We start from the raw sequence: 21,183 nt of genomic DNA, 5'->3' as shown, positions 1-21,183 counted from the left end.
GCACATAAAGGTTAAAAATTACCATCTTAGCTATTTTTAAGTGTATAGTTCAGTGTACAGTGTATTCAGTCCAGCACATTGTTACGTAGACAATTTCTAAAGTTCTTCATCTTGCAAAACTGAAACTCTATACCTGTTAAACAACTGTTCCCCATTCCCTATTTCCCTTGTCTCTGAAACCACATTGTATTTTCTGTCCTTATGAATTTGAATTTATTTGTTCTATGTACCTCATTAAACAGAATCATACACTATTAGTATTGTTGATTATCTTGTTTCATTTAGCATATTGTCCTCAGGATTCATCCATGTTATTTATGGTATATTTCAGAATTTTCTTCCTTTTTAGGGCTAAATAATATCCTTTTGTGTGTGGTGTGTGTGAGATGTTTTGTTTATCTATTGATCCATCAGTGGACACTTGGGTTGCTTCCACCTGTTGGCTATTACAGATTGTACTGCTGTAAATATGGGTGTATAAATAATCTCTTCAATGGTCTGCTTTTCTGTTCTTTTGAGTGTATATCCAGAAGTAGAATTACTGGACAATGTGGTAATTATATTTTTAAATTTTTGAGGAACCGCCATACTATTTCATAGTGGCTACACTATTTAACATTCCTACCCACAATGCGTAGGCTTTCCTTCTCCACTAACATCCTTACCAACAATTGTTATTATCAATATGTTTTTTTGTTTTGTTTTGATTTGGGTTTTGGTGTTTTTGTTGTTGTTATTGGGTTTTACTGGTGTGTGTGTGTTCTGGGGATTGAGTTTAGAATTCATATACGTTAAGCATGCCCTCTGCCAGTAGGGTACATCCCTAACTACTTTCCGTTTTTGATCATAGCCAGCATGAGTGGTGTGATTTGGTATCTCATTGTGGGTTTTGCATTGTTTTTTTTTTTTAATATTTATTTTTTAGTTGTAGTTGGACACAATACCTTCATTTTATTTGTTTTTATGTGGTGCTGAGGATCAAACCCAGGGCCTTGCACATGGTGCACGAGCATTCTACCGCTGAGCCACAACCCCAGCCCTCACATTGATTTTTTTAACTTTATTTTGTTGAAAAAATGATATAATTTTCTTCTTGTTTCATTATTCACCAGTTACTAGTCATTTGTTCCAGAAGCATTTGATAAAAAATTAATTTTTCCCCCTTGGTACTGGCTGTTGAACCCAGGGGTGCCTTACCACTGAACCACATCCTAGACCTATTAATTTTCTGTTTTGAGACACAGTCTCAAAAATGCTGCCTTAGCCTCCCAAGTCACAGTAATTATAGGAGTGTACCACCATGTCCCACAGAAAAATTATTTTTCTTACCTTAAAATATTATCATTATACTCTAAATTCCTCTGTATATTTATATCTTGTGGGCTATTAATATATTTCTCTAATCTTATATTAGTTTACCAGATTATTTTAATTCTTAAGTGTTGTGACATAAATACAATGTGTCCTAGATTTTTATATTTTTGTTGCTTTTTTCTTTTGGACTCTAAAGTTATTTTTAAGTAGTTTTTATGTTTTTCCCCCCTTTTTTAAAATTTGCAAGTGACTGAAACTTTGCTAACATGATTTTATTAACATTTACTTGTAATTTGACTGTTTTTTGAGACATCTAATGTGGTCTTTGGAGAATTTACTGAGATTCTCTTTGTTGTGTAAAAATACTGTTAAGTTTTAAGGGTACTTGAAAAGCAGACAAAGTCTAAGTGTAGATTTAATTATATGCAAGAGAATAGATGAGTTTTTTATATCAGTGTTTTTCAAACTATGGGTCATAAATAATTTGTCATAAAATCAATTTCTTAGTTTTGACTATATATATATATATATATATATATATATATATATATATATATATATATATATATGATTGTTAGTGGAGAGAAAATCATCAGAGTGTATTAACTATACCAAGATTTTCTGGAATCTTTCAGTTTTATCTAACAATCTGTGTTTAGGATCATAATCTAAAATATGTCTTTTACAGTGAGTCCGAGTCAAAAAAGTATTTGAAAACGCTGTTCAGCATCTTAAAATATTTTTGTGCCCTTTTCTTTCTTTTTTTAAAATTTTTATTAGTTATTGATGGACCTTTATTTATTTATTTATTCATATGTGGTGCTGAGAAACGAACCAAAATTCTCACACATGCCAGGCAAGCGCTCTTACATTGAGCCACAACCCCAAGCCCCTGTGCCCTTTTCTTTATTAAGAGCTTACATTAAAGCCTCATTTGTCTTTGCCTTATATTCTCAAGTGAATATGCATTTCTTTATTAATATATGGTTGTGATACAACAGTTTTATTGTAGATATAATAGTTATTGTTAAAAAAAAGCATCCCTTGAAGGTTTAATGTTTTTGCATTGGTCCAATTAATAGCATGACTGTCTTTTTTTTCTTTTCTTTTAAAAAGTTATCTTTAGTTTTTTTTTGTTTTTTTTTTAAATGCAGTGCTAAGGATCTAACTCAGGGCTTCACAGAGGATGATAGGCAAACACTCTACCAGTTACTTAGATCTCCAGCTCATTGCTCTTTTTTCAAACTTAAACCTGAAATGTTTCTTCTTTCACATTTCATCTTAGAATGATATGTAAGAGATTGCTCTTAGAGCTTTCATTGGAGAGTTTAACTTTTATAAGATGCTACAGATATTTCCCTAACTACTATGGCCTTCAAATTAAGACTGACCAGATTTTACAATCTGTTGTTTTTATAGTCTGTTTGTCCTTTTAAAAAGACAAATTTATGATGTGTTTTAGTTGGCATTCAAAGGAACTGCCTTGTAAATAAGTTGTCATGTTAGTGGACTGAACAGTTTACAGCAATACATGATTAGAATATTAAAAATGGCAAATTTTTAAAAGACTGTCTCACAGGTATAAAGGTTCATGTATTTTTATTCTACTTTGGGAGATGGCCTTTGCCTTATGGATTATCAAATTGATTTGAACTGTCTCTGTGAATTCATAATCTCCCAATGGTGATTTGTTTTTTGTTTTTTTGTTTTGAGTCTTTATCTCCCTCAAAAATAAATCAGTAGTAGACTTGAATGCTTATTTTGTTTCATTGTGTGCTTTTGAGAATGAGTGACAAGGATTTTGGAAAAGATTGTCTTCTCAAGCATACTACTAATGGGACATTTGCATATACTAATGAAAATATCTATTTTTTAAAAAACAAAATAGCCATTTTAATTATTTTTATGTGGAAGAACAGGCTGTTTTCCCTCTTTACCATTTAACATTTTGCTTATTCCTCTTTCTTGGCACAAATTATGTTTCATTGTTATTTGTATACCTGGTTTGGGTTTAGTATCAATGAATATCTACAGTAAATTTACAAAGGATGTGAAAATACTCCTCTATTTCCTGTCAGTATAACTGCGCGAAGCATGATTTGTTTCATAAACTAAATGAAGTACTTAATGTTATTTGCAAATATGATTCAGCCTCATATGACTGCTACAGTTTTGTGGCAATCATGGGTTGGAGGCTGTGTTTTTAAGTAACAATTTAGACTTCCCAAACTTGAAATTCACATTTATTACTTTCTCCAATATGTCTTTGGGCAAGTTGCTTTTTCACTCATTGTTAGTTTTAACTGCAAAATGGGATACATTGTGGGGCTGGGATTGTGGCTCAGTAGCAGAGCGCTTACCCTGCATGTTTGAGGCACTGGGTTTGATCCTCAGCACCACATAAAAATAAATAAATAAAATAAAGGTATTGTGTCCATCTACAAATAAAAAATATATTTTTAAAAAATATGGGATACATTGTGTGTCCCTCAGTATTATTTCAGGATTAAATGTTTGTTAAAACTGAGGATTTGGGCTGGAGCTGGAGCTCAGAGGTAAAGCGCTTGCCTCATACATGTGAGGTACTGGGTTTAATCCTCAGTCCAACATAAAAATAAATATGTAAAAAGATATTGTGTCCATTTACAATTTAAAAAAAAGTGAGGATTTAATGATGACCTAGAAAGTAATTAATGGCAACTATTTAGTTTTTACCTTTGAGCTAAAGATCATCTGGCCATTATTTTTTATAATTAATTCATTGGACCAAGGCAATAGTTTTACTTTATTATGAATTCTTTTTTAAGTCTGATCTCTTTCTACTATAAGATATAGGGGAAAATAGTGGTTTCAATGGGAGAAGGGTGATTAATTTTATAACTTTCCCCTTGGAGAGAGATCTTGGTATAATTATTTACATATCTAAGACAGTGATAACAACCACAGATAGGTAACTTAAATAACAGAAATTTATTTTCTCACAGTTCCAGAGACAAAGACTTCCAATATCAACTTTTTGGCAGGTTTGATTTCTTCTGGGGCTTTTCTCCTTCGTTTGTAAGGTGGTTTCTTTCTATGCAGTTCTCACATGGCCTTTCCTTCTTTGGCATCCTTGGTGTATCTCACTAGACACACTGGACTAAGAGCCTACCCTAACTCATACACACATATTTTTTTTTTTTTTTTAAAGAGAGAGAGAGAGAGAGGGAATTTTTTTAATATTTATTTTTTAGTTTTCGGCGAACACAACATCTTTGTATGTGGTGCTAAGGATCCAACCCGGGCCGCACGCATGCCAGGCGAGCGCGCTACCGCTTGAGCCACATCCCCAGCCCCACTAACTCATTTTAATCCAATCATTTCTTTGAAGGCCTGTCTCCAGATACAGTGAAATGGAGTAGGGCCCACCCTCATGGCCTTATTCAACTTTATTACCTCTTTAAAGGCTTTGTTTCAAAATAGACTTTGAAGGTACTGGTGACTGGGACTCTATGAATGCGGGGGTGGAGAGAGTGCATATTTTAACCCTTAACACCAATGTATGCATGAGGGCTAATGTTTTGGGGATGTTGGTTAGTAGCAAGACTAAACTAAATGCTTTATATACATCATTTAATATGCAAAATTTTTCTGATTGTTTGTATGTGTATTTTACAGATGAGGAAACTAAGGCATAGAGAGATTAGGGATTGGAATTCAGGTCTTTCCAACTCTGCTCTCCATTCTCTATCAGTTGTGAACTGAGTACTAAGAAATAAAAGCAGAGAGAAAAAAGGTTTAGAATATAAAACAAACCTGTGTCTGTAATACAGTTTGCATTAAGGTCTTTCTAGCAAACTATCTGTGAAACAAAATCATTTAGTACCAGCCCTAGTTGACTAATTTTTTTTTAATAAATGTAGGAATTTTTGGTTTTATAAAGGAAATAATGCATAGAATTAGAGATTTCTAGCATATGATCATAGTTATCAAAAGCAAATTTGAGTTATTCAAAATGTCTTTCTCCTCTTTTTCTTTTGCAGAAGATTCTAGTGTTCCAGAAACTCCAGATAATGAAAGGAAAGCAAGTATATCGCATTTCAAGAATCAAACAGGAATACAGTACATTGATTTGTCTTCTGATAGTGAAGATGTTGTTTCCCCAAATTGCTCCAGTACCATTCAAGAGAAAAAATTCAACAAAGACACAGTGATTATAGTGTAAGCTGCCTGATAGATCCATTGTATGTGCATATGTAAGAGATGTAAGAGATTTTTTAAGGAAAAGATAATTAATTTGAAATATTTTGGTGGATTCTTGCCTCCCCCCCCCCCTTTTTTTTTGACCTTTCTCCACTATATCTTTGTTATTTTCCCCAAACTTACAGATACTGAGTGGCATAGTATATGTTTTTGTTTTCTAGGAAATGATCCTTTCAGTAAAAGATTTAGCAAGACCTAACTTGATATTTTTAACTTTCTATGGATAGGGAAATTATTTTAATGAGTACTATTGCTTTACGAATTTTTCTTTTGTTTTGTGGTGCTGGGGGTGGAACCCAGGTCCTTGCTCACTGTACCACTGAAGTACATCTCCAGCCTTATGGTTTGTTCTTCAATCTGTGGATTAAATTTTAACAAATTTTTGTGTGCATTCTATGAGCTAGGTACTATTTTGTGGTTAAGAATACAGTAATGAACAAACCAGCCCCAAATCCCTTCCCTCTTAAAGTTTATATTATACTCAGAAAGATAAATAAAACAGTATGTCAAAAAATAAATATGAATAACAAAAGGGAAATGTGAAGTTCATGGTTTTTAAAGAGCAGGGTTGGAAGGCTTAATTGAGAAGCCAGTGCTGAGATAAAGATGTGAAGGAGTTACAAAAGTAAGTTATACAGATGGGGGAAAAGAATATTCCAGGTAATTAGGGTGTTCACAGTGATCCTGAGGTGGAATTTTGCCTGATGTTTTTGAGGATAGTTGAAGGCAAATCATGTGGTGAAGGGCCTACGTCCACAAGGGATGTGGTAGAAAGGGTTTTTAATCATGTTAGGCCCATAAGTTCTTTGGGTTTTATTCTGAATGATATGGGAAGTCCACAGAGTATCAATCAAAAGGAGTAAAACATTCTGACTTAGATATTTTAAGGGTCTTTTTGGCTATAGGGGAGAAATAGTAAAAGCGAGTGTAAATATGTATGTAGTGCCCAGTTAAAAAAAAAAAAAAAATTGAGACCAAGATGAGTCTCATTCCTGTGGAAGCGAAAAGAAGTGATTTGATTCTGGACATACTTTGAAGATAGAACAAAGGATTTGTTCATGAATTTCACTTGGATTTTGAGAGAAGGGAGTCGAGTATGACTAACATTTTTGGCCTGGTCCGCTACTAGTGTAGAGTTATAATTTACTGAGATAAGGAAGGTTGTGTCTCTTGTGGGTGGAGGAACATGCTGTGAATGAGAAGACTTTTAGACATCTAAGTGGAAATGTAACTGGGTAACTGAGTTTGTGACATTTGAGATCTGGGGAGAGGTATAGGTTACAGATTGAAATTTAGGAATCCAGGGCTGGGGATGTGGCTCAAGCGGTAGCGCGCTCGCCTGGCATGCGTGCGGCCCGGGTTGGATCCTTAGCACTACATACAAAGATGTTATGTCCACCAAAAACTAAAAAATAAATATTAAAAAAAAAATTCTCTCTCTCTCTTTTTAAAAAAAGAAAAAGAAATTTAGGAATCCACAATATTGATTTGATTTTTAAAACCCTGTGGTTATAGAGATCATTACTGGACACTAGTAGAGGTAAGAATGGATTTCTTTTTTTTTTTTTTTTAAAGAGAGAGAGAGGGGCTGGGAATGTGGCTCAGGAGGTAGCGCGCTCGCCTGGCATGCGTGCGGCCCGGGTTCGATCCTCAGCACCACATACCAACAAAGATGTTGTGTCCGCCGAGAACTAAAAAATAAAATATTAAAAATTCTCTCTCTCTCTCCTCTCTCACTCTCTCTTTATAAAAAAAAAATGTACTAATAAGAAAAAAAAATCTCAGATATTTAGTGGAGAAAAAGGCATTTAAAAAAAAAAATAAATAAAGAGAGAGAGAGAATTTTAATATTTATTTTTTAGTTATCGGCAGACACAACATCTTTGTTTAAGAATAGATTTCTTGGTTGAAATATTTAGGCCAGAGAAACTCAGGATTTTAGAGTCAGAGATGAGAAGAAACTTGTTGGAGATTCTAAGACGTAGCCAGCTATTGACATAGAAGTTTTATGATCTTCTAGAAACTTAAGCGAAAAAATGTGTTGTAAGAAAGAGCAAGAAATCAGGTCTGTCTGCTGCAAACAGTAAGATGGGAACTTCCTCTTAAATTGAACTTTTTACATAAATGTATGGCAAGCATGCCTCATTCTGAAATAGAAAATAGTGAAGGTCTTGCATGGTTAATTCTGAGGAAAATGGATATATTTGCCCCTCCCCACCAACACTCTTTTTCCTTTCTATTTTGAAAAAGTTACAAATATATAGATAAGTTGCAAAAATAATATCAGCTCCCACAGTCCTTTCAAGAAGAGTCATCCATTATAACATTTCTCCACATTTGCATTATCATTCATTTACTTACATAATTTCAGTATTTCAAATTCAGAATACCAATTACATTGATATAATACTGTTTATCCTAATAATGTCTTTGTAGCATTTCTACTCAAAGTACTGGTTTGTGAATAGGAGTATGCCCTAAATTGTAAATCAAAGTTATTTGTTCCTAAGTCTTGGCAATGGAAAAAATTCAGCTGAACTAAGCAATGTTTTTAATGTAGTTGTTTTACTTTCTAGTACAGATTACTTATTTTGTCATGGACAGACAAGCAATTGGAATTGGAGGACTAGCAATTAATCCTTGGACCATATATATATATATGTGTGTGTGTGTGTGTGTGTGTGTGTGTATTTATTTATATTTATATATATATATATATATATATTTAGTTGTAGATGAACACAATATCTTTATTTATTTTTATGTGGTGCTGAGGATCAAACCAAGTGCCTGACACATTCAAGGCAAGTACTCTACCACTGAGCTACAGCCCCAGCCCGCTTGTACCATATTTTGAGGAATATCTTATAGTAATTTTTCCCCAGGATCATTTGGATTTAGTTTGTTGTATCTCTTTTATTTTGTCTAATCTCAAAATTTTCTCAGTGTTTTTATTTGTTTGTTTCTCATGATATTTATTCACTGTTGAAGTAACAAGTCAGATTTTCATAGGATGACTTCATACTTGGGTTTACTTGGTGTTTTTTCATAATTAAATTTTAAGTTAGACAGAAGGAATAAATCATAAGTGATTTCATGTTCTTCTCAGTGTGTCTTATTAGGAGGCACATGATATCTATTTGTCCTTTATTGATTAAATGAACTTTGATCACTCTGTTTTCTTTATCCTAGCTAGGTTTCTTCTATAAAGTTGCCATTTTGTAATACTTAAGTAATGTGGAGAGATACTTGGGATTGGGTAATGGTTCTATTTTCTTTTAAACTCAGTTTTGGCATCTTTATTTTTGCTCAGTTTTGACAGAGGTAGTTGTAAAATGGTGATGTTCTGTCACTATAAAACTTACACTTTTATTATTCAGTATTCTGTAAAGAAATTTATTCATTTATTTATGTAGTACAATATTATCCATCATTATGGTCTCATAGATGCTGATTCATTAGTTTCTAATCTATCACTATGTGGTTTTTTGTTTTGTTTTGTTTTGTTACCAGTACTGAATATTAAACCCAAGGCCTCAAACATTTTTATGCAAGACTCTACCACTCAGCTATACATCCCTGTTCTTTTTCTTTTGAGACAGGATCTTACTAAATTACCCAGGCTGGCCTAGAACATGTGATCTTCCTGCCAAAGCCTCCAAAGTTCCTGAGATTAGAGTTGAATGCTACCACTCCTTGCTTATTCATTTTGATGCTCAAAGTACCGTTTTGGCAGATGAGGGCCCCTTCAAGCAGGCCATTATGTCTGTCTGAGAAATTCCTCTCAATTTTTTTTGAGCCTCCCTTTCTTGGTACAAGATGTTCCAGACTTGCACTTTCCCTGCCCCAGGACTGAAATGGGAATTGGCCATTTCTCAAGTAGCTCTGGATTGCTTTTAGTAGGGAATGGTATATTTAAATTTGTGAACAAGAAGAGTTATTTCTTTGTTACTGGGTGAAGTTAGAGGTTATGGCATTGCCCTTTTAACGGAATGATCTAGGGTCTCGGAGGGAAGATGGAAGAGAAAAAGAAAATGTGAAAATTTGTGTTTGTTATGATACCTTCATTCTAATTGTCACTACAAGGCTATTTTTTATCTCTGGTTCTGTATTTATTTGACAGAAATTGATCAATATCAGTATACTTACTAATTTTTGTAGGCATCAAGTATGCTTAAAATAGTTTCAGAATTGCTGTATCTGTATCATTTGACCATTAGGCTCAACAAATTGAGCTCAAGATTTATTTATAAGTTTCGTTTTGTCTTTAGAGTTAAGGTATATACTTAAATTTTTCTCAGTTACTCATTTGAAATATACCCAGTTTCATTAACTTTATTTTTTTTTAAGATATTTATGTTGTCCCTGTTTAGACTTTTTGGCAGGGCCCAAGGGTACTAGGGATTGAACTCAGGGGTACTCAACCACTGAGCCACATCCCCAGCCCTATTTTCTGTTTTTTATTTAGAGACAGGTTCTCACTGAGTTGCTTAACACCTCACTTTTGTCGAGGAGGCTGGCTTTGAACTAGCAATTCTCCTGACTTGGCCTCCCGAGCCACTGGGATTACAGGTGTAATTACAGGCCACCACACCTGGCCCCTGTTTTAAAATTTGAAAACATTTAAAATATTAACAAGATCTCAGAAATCAAAACTCTATAAAGGATATACTCAGAATCTGAGTCTCACTCCCTTACTCCCTTTGCTTTTTCTTCTCCATTCCAACCCTGCCCCCATCCCACCTCAGAAATAACCAGTTTGTTTAGTTACTTGGTTATACTGGTTTTGTTTCATCTGTTTTTGCGGGGGAGAAGGGGTACTGGGGATTAAACCCATGACATTTAACCACTGAGCAACATCTCTAGCCCCTTTTTACATATTTTTTTTTTTTTTGAGGCAGGGTCTTGCGGAGTTGCTTAAGGCCTTACTGAGTTGTTGAGGCTGACTATGAATTTGAGGTCGTCCTGCTTTAGCCTCCCAATTGCACTACCACACCCAGCTCATCTGACATTTTTTTCTTCTTTCTTACACAAAATATGGTATACTACATATGTATAGTAACTCCCCCTTATCTGTGGATATACATTTCATGGACAATAGTAGAAGCCTGAAACTGGTTAGTATTGAATGCTATATATATTGTCTTGTTTCTATACATACATACCTGTAATAAAATTTAATTTATAAATTAGGCATAATGACAAATAGCAATAACTAATAAAAATTAGAATAATTAGGGCTGGGGTTGTAGTTTAGCAGTAGAACCCTCGCCTAGCATTTGCAAGGCCTTAAGTTCAGTCCTCAGCACCACATAAAAATACTTAAAGGTATTGTGTCCAACTACAACTAAAAAATATTAAAAAATTAGAACAATTATATTCTATGATTAAAAGTTATTTAAAACATGAACAGTTAGTTTTTAGAATTTTCCATTTAATATTTTCAGGCCACTATTGAATCATTAATTTGCTATTGCTATTTCATCTTTTTTTCAGCTCCATAGTTGAGTGTTCTATAGTTTAATTGAGTCAGTCCCCACATATGAGCATTTTGGTCATCAGGGTTTATCTCATTTTCAGTGCTAGCGATGGAATCCAGTGCCTTATTTATGCTAGGCTAGCACTCTATCACTGAGCTTACATTCTTAGCACAATCAGAATTTCTTAACCTTGACATCCTTGACATTTGGGTGCAGATAAATCTTTGTTGTGAGGACTCTACTTTATATTTACATTGTAGTATGATTAGTTTTGCATCATCTCTGACCTTTACCCATTAAATGCCAGAAGTACATATCAAATCAAAATAATCAAAAATCTGTCTAGGGCTGGGGATGTGGCACAAATGGTAGTGTTTTCACCTGGTATGCGCGGGCGCTGGGTTCGATCCTCAGCACCACATAAAAATAAAATAAAGATGTTGTGTCCACCGAAAACTAAAAAATAAATATTAAAAAATTTTCTCTCTCTCTCTCTCTCAAAAAAAAAAATCTGTCTAGACATCACTGCTGTTCTTTTGTAGCAAAATCAGCGCCCCCCCCCCAAACCCATTGATGTAGGTATTAGAAACTTGTCAGTTGATTCAAGGAAGCACATATAGACAAGAAGGAACGGAAGACAGAATCCCAAGTAACATCAGTAATTCAAGAAAGTAAAAGGAAAAAAAGAAGAGCCAGTTTTAGAGATTAAGGACAGAGAAGTAAAGAAAAATCAGAAGTAACCTTGGAGAACCCATGAGTGAGGGTAGGGCCAAGTTTTCAAGGATAGGCTTGTCAATTGTCATTAATAGTGCTTGTCAATGACAACCACTGAGGGAAACTTAGATAAGCAAGTTTTTATCCCTGTTACCTAAGTAGAGGACATTTTTGTCCTTAATGAGAGCAGTTTCTCTGAAGTGTTGGGACAAAATAAATAAAAACAGTAGATTTGGAACCACGCAGAAATAAGGAAGCAGGAAAAATGAGTCTAATAAAATTTGTGACCGAGAATTTATTTTTTTTATTTTTATTTCATACCTTCATTTTATTTACTTATTTTTATGTGGTGTTGGGGATCGAACCCAGGGCCTCACACGTAATAGGCGAGCGCTCTACCACTGAGCCACAACCCCAGCACCCGAGAATTTGTTTTATTTTTTTATTTATTTTATTTTTTTTTAGAGAGAGAGAGAGAGAGAAAGAGATTTTAATATTTATTTTTTAGTTCTCGGCGGACACAACATCTTTATTGGTATGTGGTGCTGAGGATCAAACCCGGGCCGCACGCATGCCAGGCGAGCGCGCTACGGCTTGAGCCACATCCCCAGCCCGAGAATTTATTTTTTTAAAAATATTTTTAGTTATAAATGGACACAATGCCTTTATTTATTTGTTTTGTTTGTTTTTATGTACTGAAGATTGAACCCAGTGTCTCACACTTGCTAGGCAAGCACACTACCACTGCACTAAAATCCCAGCCCAGAATTTACTTTTCTGCTGCTGTGTCCCCAGTGCCTAAAATTTCTGGCACATTGAATTAATTGAATTATGAATGTAATCTTGAGAACAAGATTACTATCCTAATCTTGTAGGATTAGGAGGAAGAGTTTAGACAGAAAAAAGATTGAGTAGAAAGATAGATAAAGCAGAAGTCCTGTAAAAAGAACAAAGGACAGGAATCTCTGGCATTGAGAAAGGGGACCTTGCTTTCAACAGGAGATCACATAAAAGAACAAGTGGTTGTCTCTTGTTTATTTTATAGATTTTCCTTTTTTTTAAAAAAGTATTTTTTTAAGTTCTTGATAGTCCTTTTTGTGTATTTATATGTGGTGTTGAAAATCAAACCCAGTGCCTCATACATGCTAGACAAACACTCTACCACTGAGCCACAATCACAGCCCCTCCTTTTATTTTTTTTAAAGCATACAAGAAAATAAAATTAGCGGTAGTGTGCTTGCCTGGCATGCGTGCAGCCCGGGTTTGATCCTCAGCACCACATACAAACAAAGATGTTGTGTCCGCCGAAACTGAAAAATAAATATTAAAAAATTCTCTCTCTTTAAAAAAATAAAAAAATAAAATTAGTACATAACGAACATCTGTAAACCTACTTCATAGATTTAATGATTATTTTCCCTAATTCCCTTTTATTTTCAGCTGAAATATTTAAAGTCAGTTACAGACATCCCAACATATCCCCCTTAGTACTTGATTATTCATCTGCCTCCCCACCAAAAAAATCAATATGATTATCAATCAATAATTCTCTGTCATCTTCTATTTCCTGTCTATATTCAGCTGTCATGTATTTTATATCTGGTTTTTCAAAGTAGGATCCAAACAAAGGAACATCTACTAAATTATTATGATTCAACTCTTATAACTAATATAGTCTACTTTGACTCCTGCTTTTCTGTGTGATACTGTGGAACCTAGGACCCAGCATATTCTAAGCAAAGCGAGTACTTGACCATTGAGCCCTTTTGATTTTCAGAGAGGATCTGGCCAAGTTACCTAGCCTGGCCTCAAACTTGGAATCTTTCTGCCTCATCTTTCCAAGTAGCTGGGATTATAGGTGCCACCATACTTGACCACCCCCCTCCTCTGTTTTAGAGACTTTAACTTATTGAAGAGATCTAGTCTTTTCCTGAAGAAAACATTTTTATTCTTACAATGTTGTTGAATTTAATTCCTCCTGTCACTTGAATTTCTTGTAAACTGGAAGTTAAATCCAAAGCATAATAATTATTAATGCTTAGTATATCAAGAGGTACCTGAGTGTGTCCCACTATAAGTGGTGTGAGTCTCTTCACTATGTAGAAATTACATGACAGCCTGAAGAGTAAAGATCTTTGAAAGGGGTTATACAGGGGAGAAATTGTAAAAGAATTCCAACTTGAATGATTTCTTTAGGAGACAAAGAAGGGAAGGAAGAAAGTAATGAAGCAGAATGCAAATTCAGAGTTGATCGTGTCAAGATTGATAAGTTCAGGTATAATAATGGAAAAGAGACATGTGTAATTGTCTTTCTATACTTGAAAGTATAATGATAAAGGAAGAGATTTATTTACTTTATGAGATCAGTTTCTTAGAACAAAGTTCAAGAAGTCAACCTAGAAGCTTTGTAGTATACATTTCTTAGTCCTTGGGAATTTGCTTTTGAATGTTCTCATGCATTACCAGTGCCCTGAAAGACACAAGAGAGCTATTGTAAATATGTATAGAAATATGTGTTTAGAAAGCAGTCTAAAAGTAGAATTAGCTACATAGTAAAATCTGCATTCACTGACATTAGGAATATACTTTAGTATTTCCTACCTTGCTGTCTTTTCTCTGGTTTTATAATTTACCCATTTGTTACTATTTTAGTTCTGATTTCTAGAATACCTATACCATATATATATAGCAAACCAGATTTCAAAGTGAGATTTTTTTTTTAACTGAGGATATATAAAGTGAATTAACACTGAATGTCAAACATGAAATGAAACAGAACAGGATTAAAATTAGTTGTCGGAAAAAAAAAACAACCAAAAAAAAGAAAAACAAAAAAAAATTAGTTGTCGAAGAATAAGCCCTCATGTTAAACAAATGCTTTTTGCTGAGGAATTGTTTTGTTCCTGGCAAAGATACTTCTATTGAATGAGATCATTCCAGTGTTAACACTTAGGTCCTGATTACTGAGCCCTGAAAATTCTTTTATCTTTGTATCAGTGTAAGTTTCCTGATTTCTTAGGAGCAGGATTACAGTATCTGAGATGTACAGTAATGGTGAAAAATAGGAAAGAGTAGGCGCGTATTTAGTAAATGTATTTAAATCTTAACAAAATAAATGCCAGGTAGTTCCCGTTGTTCTTTTCCATGCCAGCCCAGATAATTTGAGATTTTCTTCAAAGTATGCTGATTTGGTAATTAGACTTACACACCTAACAATACTGAAATGAAAAACAGTTATTTTACTCTTTGACAAACATAGATTACAGTTAATATTGAAAAAATGCACAAATGTTCTATATTGTGTGTAAACATGTAGACAATATAATGAAAAGGCATTAGCAATACATTAAAAATGTTTTTCTTCTTCTGAAAAATGTTTAGGTCTGAGCCATCTGAAGATGAAGAGTCCCAAGGCCTTCCTACCGTGGCACAAAGAAATGATGATATTTCAGAATTGGAAGACCTTTCAGAATTGGAAGACCTTAAAGATGCTAAACTTCAGACCTTGAAGGAACTTTTTCCACAAAGAAGTGACAATGATTTACTTAAGGTTATATCTTTTATAGTAATTAGCTATTATAGCTGTAGTAGTGATGAAATCTCTCCTGAGTCCAACGTTATAGTTAGTGGTTGGTGGTTAGTTTGCTAAAGATACTTTATCTTTGAAGAAATTATTAGTTTTCATTTTATTTAATAAAGGTGAATACCAGAAATGAGTCTTAACTCGTTAATAGGTGTGATTATTCACCTATAACTATTAAAATAATGTAAACCTTTCTAGCCCAGGTAGGTTGTAAGTTGTTAGTTGTGCTTGAATAGAACCTCTCACTAGAAACACTTGTAAAGATCAGAACCCACCCCAACCCCCACCCCCATAATAATAAATGATTGGTATTGCCATTTAGTGCCCTGAAGCCAATAATGTTAAATACCCTACAGTACTGAAAAGTCTTCTATAAGAAAGGATTATCCTGGTATTCACACCTTTGCTGAGAAATACTGATTTAACTGTAGAAACAAGTGGCTATAGTTGACTGCATAAAGTTTGATCTGTAGTAGGTATCTCTTGTTATAAGAGAAAATAAAAATTGACCAATTGATTATGTATCAGATAGGGAATAAATGTCTAAATATTAGTAAATAATTTATTAGTAAACAAGTAGCTCTGCCAATTATTAGTTGAAGGGGAGTATCGTGTAATTGCAAAATCTCAATTTTTTAATCTTTTCATCTATTGCACCAATTCCCTTCTTGTAATCTGAGGCTAAAAGTTACTATATCTGTGTAGGCTAGGCAGATATCTTTGAAGTGGTAGGCATTAGCATACTGTGGAATATGTGCTTTTTCTAAAAGGGGTAGTTACTTCTTATCTGTAGCAGGATATGGCCATGTGAGCTGTGAGTGATAACTATTGTACTAGATAGTCATGTTTTTCAACTAAAGTTAAAAGGTTTGATTTTTATTTAGTGCTGTCACCATTTTAACAGTTTTATTGAGGATATACTTTGTATTCTCTAAAGATCATTTTGTATAATTTGGTGGGGTTTTTTTTTGTGTGTGTGTTTACCAAGTTGTGCAATGAATCACTACAATTTTAGAACATTTTATAATCATTTCAAACAGAAGCCTCCTACCCATAAGCAGTCACTCCTTCCTCTGTCCCCCAGCTCTGGGAAATCACTTTTATGTGTGTGTGTATATGTGGTGCTGGGGATTGAACCCAGGGCCTTGTATATGTTCAAACGCAGAGTCCATGCACTCAACTGCTGAACTACATCCTCAACCCTACTCCACTTTGGTTTTTTTTTGGTCTGATCTTTATTGATTTGCCCCCTCTGGACATTTCATATAAAGTGATCATATATTCTGTGATAGTTTTTACTGGCTCCTTTTACTTAGCAGATTTAGAGGTTATATCTCTTATGGCATGCATTTTATTCCTTTTAGTACTAACCAGTTTAAAGAAAGACAGAAACTAAAATGCTGTTTAGTCCAAACAAAACATGTCTGTGAAAAAGCTTGGCTTATGCCTACCAGTTTGAAGAACACTAAAGTAAATTTAATTACTACCATCTTTTCTGTCATTTTTAATATAAACCTACTGGATTCCCTCCCCCAAATCATTTTGGTACTTCATTGTTGGCTAAATGAAACTTCTGTGACATCTGTAGTCTACATTTTTCCTTGCCAACAGTATTACTTGCCTGCTCATGTAATTTTTTCTAAAATCAAAACTGATGTAGTTGCTAGTAGTTACAGAGGCTATTTGTAAGTGTTTGAAAGAAGTAATAAGGAAAGAGCTTCCAGCAAATAAACTTGATGGAATATTTAAAATATTGAGCATAAAAGAATAAATCTCATTTGAAAAATATCTAGCTTGATTGTCTATCTTTAAAGAGATTTCATTCCTACAGAAATATTTTTCTTTAATTTTATAATTTTGGTGGGAAAATAACATTGGTATACATGTCTCTGACTTCATTAATCAATATCTGAAGTTGTAGAAATTTAGCATATCACTCACTCCAAAGCAGAGCACTCTCTTGAAGTAATGTGTTTCTTCAAGAAACTAATAAAGTGATCCTTATTAGTTCAAATATCATTAAAGGTGATATTTATAAACTAGTATGCAAGTTTTTAGACCCATATAAAGGAATTTAAGAAGTTGTGAAATATAAATTTAGTCCTAGGCTTGATAAGGATATGTTTTGGCTATTTTGAAAAGGAAGAGGGGGGCTAGGACTATAGGTTAGTGGTAAAGCGCTTGCCTTGCATGTGTGAGGCACTGGGTTCTATCCTCAGCACCACATAAAAATAAAGATATTGTATGTCCGTCTACAACTTAAAAAATAATAAGAAGAGGGACTTACAGGATATCTATGCATATAAGATTAGGGAAAACTTGTATGGAGGGAAACATTCTTATATTTGATTAGAGACTTTCATTTAGTACAAAAATAGCTTATTTAAAGAAGTAAGATCTTTGGTAATTATTGAAAATAAGGGAAATAATGAGAAAAAAATATGGGATGGTTTATTTTTTTCTAAAATTTAATATATTACTGAATGATATAAATACATTACCTTGAAATTGCTAATGTAAGTAATATATACACATGTTCTTGAAAAACTTCAAGCAATTCAGAAACAGGAACAATCAAGAGCCCTTTCATTCATGTAAGAAGTATCCAGTTTTAGCTGGCTGCTGTAGCACATGCCTGTAATCCCAGTGACTCCGGAGACCAGCCTCAGCAATTTTGTGAGACCCTGCAGCAAAATAAAAAAGGGTTAGGGATGTGGTTCACTGGTTAAGTGCTCCAGGGGTTCAATACCTGGTACCAAATAAATAAATAGAAATATCCAGGTTTTTAAAAATATTTATTTTTTAGTTATAGGTGGACACAATGTCTTGATTTTTACTTTATATGGTGCTGAGGATAGAACCCAGTGCCTCACGCTTGCTAGGTGAGCGCTCTCTACCTCTGAGCCACAACCCCAGCCCAAGTATCCAGTTTTTAAAGGAGCCAAATTGTAATTTTTACCCCCAGAAGTGAAAAAAGGAATTACGTAAGTATCTCTGTTTGCCCCTCTCCTTTCTTTCTCCCCATTTCTGTCCCTCTCTCCGCATCCTACATAGCTCAGTGCCTAAATAAACAGATAGGAAGTTTTCAAGGCTTTAATGTCAAACATTGTAGTTAAAATGACAGAAACCTAGAATATGCTGTGTATATTTGATTGTTTTGATTTTTCTTTATACTGATAATGAATAAATCAAATTTTAAGTTATGCTTAGGTAAGTTTAGACTTTTTAAATAACCTAGGTTTTGTGAAAATTGATCATACAACTTAATGAACTTAAATGATAATACCTTGTATAATATGTTTGTTTTAAATATTTCTTAAGTGTTCTTTTAAAAACATTTTTCTTTTCTCTTTCTGTTAGTTGATTGAATCAACAAGCACTATGGATGGGGCAATTGCTGCTGCCTTGCTGATGTTTGGTGACGCAGGTATGCTTGACTTAGTTTTAAATCATGCTGATTTATTAGTTATTTAATAATATATTCTCATTAATATTGCTCTACAATTTATCCAGCACCTTCATGAATTCTTTCAAGAATGTGTGAAGTGGTAATAGCTTCCATTTTTTTTTAGATGAAGAAACTGAAGGTTAAGAAGGTTAAGCAACTTAACTGAGGTCATACAGCTATTTGGAAACCAGATTTCTAGGTTGATGATTTCTTTTTTTTTTTCCTTTCCCCCCAAGAAAGAGGGGGCAGTTTCTCACGGGTAGATTTTCTTGTTTTTACAGATCAAATCCCGTAAGAGTGAAGTTGTGGAAGGTATATTTTCTTTCTTAATTATCCTTTCTAATTGCATTATGGTTTTATTTACAGGTCTCCAAATCTGAGTCAGTAGGAACATAATGTCTTATGGAAAGTCATTAGCTGGTAATCAGCATTCCTTCATTGAGTAAATATTTATGTTATGTTTCAGGCTTCTGATACAAAAATAAATGCATTTGAAGGAGCTTATAATATTTTTTAAAATCTCCAATTTTTTAGCAAGTGCTGTCTCAATTTTTCTTTAAATGTACATATAAAAAAAATTCACCTGTAATGCTACTACTCAAAAAACATTTAAAGTAGTGAAAGTAAACTTATGCTCCATTAATAACTCTTAAATCTGCTTAATATCATTCTCAACTTTTTCCTGTGTTTATATATACCAGTCACACACATACATTAGATTATAAAATAAAAAATAGTGATTTTAATTTTTATAAAGTCATTTATCATGAATAGTTTGGTCAGTTCAATCAGATTTTTAAAAAATTTTTAAAGTAACTTCATGGGACTACTCACAGGATTAGTTTATTAACTAACTTCCTATTAGCAATTATGTTTCCATTGATATAAAACATTACAGTAATATAGAATTATAGTATTAAATACCATTATATATACACCTTTATGTTATTTCTGTAGGCTAAATTTCAAATTAGGTTCCTCAAATGATATGCACAATTTTAATTCTTTTTTTTTTTTTTTTTTTTTTTTGGTACCAGCGATTGAACTCAGATGTACTTGACCACTGAGTCACATCCCCAGCCCCATTTTGTATTTTATTTAGAGACAGGGTCTCACTGAGTTGCTTAGTGCCTCACAGTTGCTGAGGCTGGCTTTGAACTTGTAATCCTCCTGTCTCAACATCCCTGAGCCTCTGGGATTACAGGCGTGCACCACTATGCCCGGTCAATTTTAATTCTTTTTTGTTGTTGTTGTTTTGTTTTGTTTTGTTTTAGTTGTAGCTGGATGCAATACCTCTATTTTTATGTGGTGCTGAGTATCAAACCCAGCACCCCACATGTGCTAGGTGAGCGCTGTAACTCTGAGCCACAACCCCAGCCCCCAATTTTAATTCTTTGTATATACTTCCATGTTATTTTTGCTAATGATTGGCTAGTTAATGCTTGTGTGATGAATGTTCATTTTCCTAAGTGGATTTCTCTACTTTTTAAAATTTTTTGATACTTAAAATGTGTACAGAAATAGAAAATAATATGTTTACTTGGGACCATCATCCCTCTTTAGTTATCTACCTCATTTCTTCCTGTTAAGTGGATGAGTTAAAATGGCTCATAAATGTGATATGATTTCATCTGTAGGAAATATTTTAAACCTTTTGTTTCTTTCACTTTGAGCAAGGAAACAGTATTTTGTGGTTACTACCTACATGGAACGTCAAGATTCTTTTTTTGTCTTCTAATTACCAGCTGTGTGACCTTAGGTAGTGTTGTCTAACTCTTCTCTGTTTCCTCGGCAGCAAAATAGTATAAAAATAGTGCTGAACTCATAGGTTGTTGTAAAGAACTGATAAAAGTTAATGTTAACTTTCTTACTGTGGTGCCTGGCATACATTAAGAACGTAGTGAATGTCAAAAATTACTTGTTATGGGCCATCTGTTATTCAAAGTGGTACAGGAGACAGTTAAATGTGTCTTCCTCAATAACACCCTTAGTGCTTTTTTTGTTGTTATTGTTGTTGTTACTGGGGATTAAGCCCAGGGGTGCTTAACCACTGAGCCACATCCCTTTTTTACTTTTTGTTTAGAGACAGGGGCTCCCTGAGTTGCTAAGTGCCTCGGTAAGTTTCTGAGGCTACCTTTGAACTTGCAATCCTCCTCCTGAGTCACTGGGATTATAGGCATGCACCACCGCTCTCAACTCTAGTGCTTATTTTAAAGCTAAAAAATGACAGGCTTAGATAACATTTGTTGAATTGCATGTGGCTTGGGAAACTTTTACATATTCTTTTTTGCTTTCACACTAAGGACATGTAACAAAGCAAAGTTAATATAAACCCAGCTGTTACAGAGTTTATAATCCTCATCAAATTTAAACTCTAGCTAAATTTTTCTTCTTACCCTTAT

The 21,183-nt window shown here is 33.9% G+C and overlaps 1 protein-coding gene across 4 annotated transcripts in view; it reads left to right on the top strand.

Annotated features, from left to right (window-relative positions):
* SMARCAD1 (SNF2 related chromatin remodeling ATPase with DExD box 1) overlaps positions 1-21,183 on the top strand; it is an 88,292-nt gene that overhangs the window by 12,522 nt on the left and 54,587 nt on the right. For 3 of the 4 annotated variants that reach the window (XM_081303647.1, XM_081303648.1, XM_081303646.1), the window contains exons 3-5: positions 5,337-5,514; positions 15,132-15,300; positions 18,694-18,760. In XM_081303647.1, the coding sequence (XP_081159773.1) occupies positions 5,337-5,514; positions 15,132-15,300; positions 18,694-18,760 (414 nt within the window). The remainder of the gene's footprint in view (positions 1-5,336; positions 5,515-15,131; positions 15,301-18,693; positions 18,761-21,183) is intronic. The other variant, XM_081303649.1, reaches the window with a different exon arrangement.

This window comes from Spermophilus citellus (assembly GCF_964194105.1).
Source record: "Spermophilus citellus genome assembly, chromosome: 8".
Taxonomy (NCBI): domain Eukaryota; kingdom Metazoa; phylum Chordata; class Mammalia; order Rodentia; family Sciuridae; genus Spermophilus; species Spermophilus citellus.
Note: the sequence above shows the minus strand (reverse complement) of the source record. Positions and strands in the feature narration are given on the sequence as shown.